Here is a 2,721-nt window from a genome sequence, read left to right on the forward strand (position 1 = left end):
ACTAGTGGGCAGCAGCATGAGAGCTGAGTGCCGGCAACTGGAGCGGGACCACGAACCTCAGAGGCTGGAGGGTGCCAGTGCCAGCACCTGGGGAAACTGGGGCCTGAGGCCAGCTCTGGGGCAGAATGAGTAGCTGATGCCAGCTACTGGAGAGACCCATTTTCCATGTGTGAGTACATATTTCACTAGTGGACATCAGTCTTGATCAGCTGGAGAGAAACAGTACCTGCCGCCTGTGCTGCTCACGTGTGTGTGAGTGCTGTGTGTGTCTGAGTCTACATGGGTGCCAGTAAAGGCACTGCTCTCTGTGTTCATCTGTGGCTAGCCATGTGTGTGTCTGTGCACGCGTGCACCTCCTGGTGACCCGTCCTCAGCCTCACTGCAGGCTGGACCTGGGAGCAAGGAGCTGCAGCAACCTCGCATCCACTGGATGGGGGCAGGAGGAAACACCCTGGGTGCTATATCCACAGGATCTGACTACCCTTGACAAAACATGACGGAGAAAAATGCACACTGCTCCTTGTGCAAGGACAGATTCAAGGTTTAATGGTGAACCACTTTGTAGATGCTGGCATGGGGTGGGGGGTCAGGCTCATTCACAGCAGAAAACTCTCATGTCATTGAGAGCTGTGTCATCCCCCTTTCCTTGGGGTTTCTCCACTTTCGTCTGGAGCCCACATATGGCCCCGGAGGTGCAGCTGCTGCTCCATGGGCCGAAGTGACCCCCCGAAAGTCCCCAGCCCTCCAGCTTCATCCCGTCCGAGCAGGCAAACCTCACATTGTTGGCTGCTGTGTCGTCACGCAGGTGCCGCTTCTCTTCCACACGCAGCGAGAAGGAAACCAGCTTGTTGCTGGGGCAGAGCTGGGCCTCGGTCCAGTTTCCCCACCTGCCAAAGAAAACAACTCACCAAGATGTGTTCAGCCTCTGCTGTGCTGCAGTCAACACCGCAACTCGCCTGGGATCCTGGTAGTCCTGGGGCAGGGGGCCTACACAGGGATGGTGGGTTTCTATGAGCACCTGTTTCACCCTGCTTCACCATCACCCTCTAGATGCCTGGCCACCATCAACCCTGGGCTGCCCTGTTACGGGCAGGACCCCTTGGGAATTGCAGCTGCGTGCTTTGTCGCTGTTACTTAATATCTATGTCCTTTTCAAAGTAAGTATTTGAGGAAAAGGAGAAAGTACAGGTTTAAGATCTGCATTTTTTGAACTGTCCTTCAGCTTTCAAAGTACTGTTCCCTTCCCTGGGACCAGATATCTACCCGAAGACCTTCACACTTTGTGGCCGGGGGACCTCAGCCACCTCCTCAAACGGGGTGGGGAGCCATCTTCACAGGGGGTGTGGGTGCCTATGGAGAAACCATCGCACTGGTTTTCCTTCATGGTCTCCAGAAGCTGCCGCCCTGAAGGAGGATGAGAAAGCAAAGACCACTCACCACCCCACAGAGGACTCGATGACTGTGCCATCCGTGCAGAGCAAACGGATACCGTTCAGAGCTGTGTCATCACCAAACAGCCAAAATCCCTGGTAGGGCTCCACCTTAGAAGAGGGGATGAAAACAGGAGTGGTCAGCACCCTCCCCCATTTAAAAGAAGAGATGAGGTGAGCCCTCATGAATAGGGGTGGTAAGAGGTTCTGGGGACAGAGCCAGACACAGGTAGTGCTGCTGAGCAGGGCTGTGAGGCAGCTCCGTGACGTTTCTCATGGACTCCTTTTCACTGTTGCCCACTTCTGCTTTTTCTCCAAACTGCAGAGCAGAGGCTCTAGATACAGGAACACTTGGTGGCTGCTGTCCTGGTCATGCCCACCCTCTTGCCATGTGCTGTGACACCCAGAGCTGAAGTGCTGGCAGGTGGGAGTTGTCCCAGCCCCTTGGGAATGGGCTCTGCAGTACCAACTCCAGGTCTTTTCTTATCCCATGAACTCCTCTGCTAAGAAATCACTCACTGGCAGAAAGCCTGGCGAGCTACTCTATGCTAGAGATTTCTTGCTGATAAGCCTGTATGAGCAATGCAGATACAATGCAAACTGCTGCGATGGGACAAAGTGTTGTGGCCGCCCCTGCTGAGACTGGAACAAAATAACATCATTTCACAGCAGGGTTTTTTCCCACCCCAAAGAAGGAGTGAAACCTTACCTTCACTTCAAATCCCTTAGCGTAGCCGCTGGGGCAAAAGTGTTGGTGCCCCCAAGAGCCCCAGGGGCCTCCATTGGGCACTGTGAGGATGGACTCATATTCCCGTGCCTCTGTGCCCTGGAGGCAGCAGGAGCCCAGCAGGCAGAGGACAGCCGGGATGAGCAGCTGCATCGCAGGGGACCTGCTCAGCGCCTCACTGCATGGAGGTGGTGGCATGGGGGAATTTATGAGCCAAGAGAATGGGTGGGAGTCCTTGGGGAGTGTCAACAAACTCCACGGGGAGTGCTGGTTGTTGCTATGTACTGCTCCTGTTGACTGCCTGTCCCTTGATGGTGGGGCCACCCTTGCTAGGCGGAAGGGGTGTCACCGGTGCGCGCTGGCTGGGGGGCTTACAGGGCTGTGAAAACTTGTGGATGTGAGGGAAGGGAAGCAGGCAGAGCTGGGACCACTCCCTGAGGGGGTGCTGTGGTTTTGAGGAGGGTCCTGGCAATGCTGCGAAGGAGGGTGTTGGAGAGAGCAAGGTGGGAAGAGGAGTGGTGGACTGGGAGGGGAAGAAAGAAACCTCTGAAGGGGCTGAGGCAA

General features: G+C 55.6%; 1 protein-coding gene across 1 annotated transcript; it reads right to left on the bottom strand.

Moving 5' to 3' along the window:
• Positions 1–566: 566 nt before the first annotated feature.
• On the bottom strand, positions 567–2,310 carry LOC143155922 (vitelline membrane outer layer protein 1-like). Its single transcript, XM_076328922.1, has 3 exons — positions 2,140–2,310; positions 1,438–1,541; positions 567–887 (listed from the first exon to the last, which is right to left on the bottom strand). The coding sequence occupies exons 1-3, from the start codon at positions 2,308–2,310 to the stop codon at positions 593–595; spliced, it is 570 nt and encodes a 189-aa protein (XP_076185037.1). The 3' UTR covers positions 567–592.
• Positions 2,311–2,721: the final 411 nt, after the last annotated feature.

This window comes from Aptenodytes patagonicus, chromosome 1, assembly GCF_965638725.1.
Source record: "Aptenodytes patagonicus chromosome 1, bAptPat1.pri.cur, whole genome shotgun sequence".
Classification (NCBI taxonomy): Eukaryota; Metazoa; Chordata; class Aves; order Sphenisciformes; family Spheniscidae; genus Aptenodytes; species Aptenodytes patagonicus.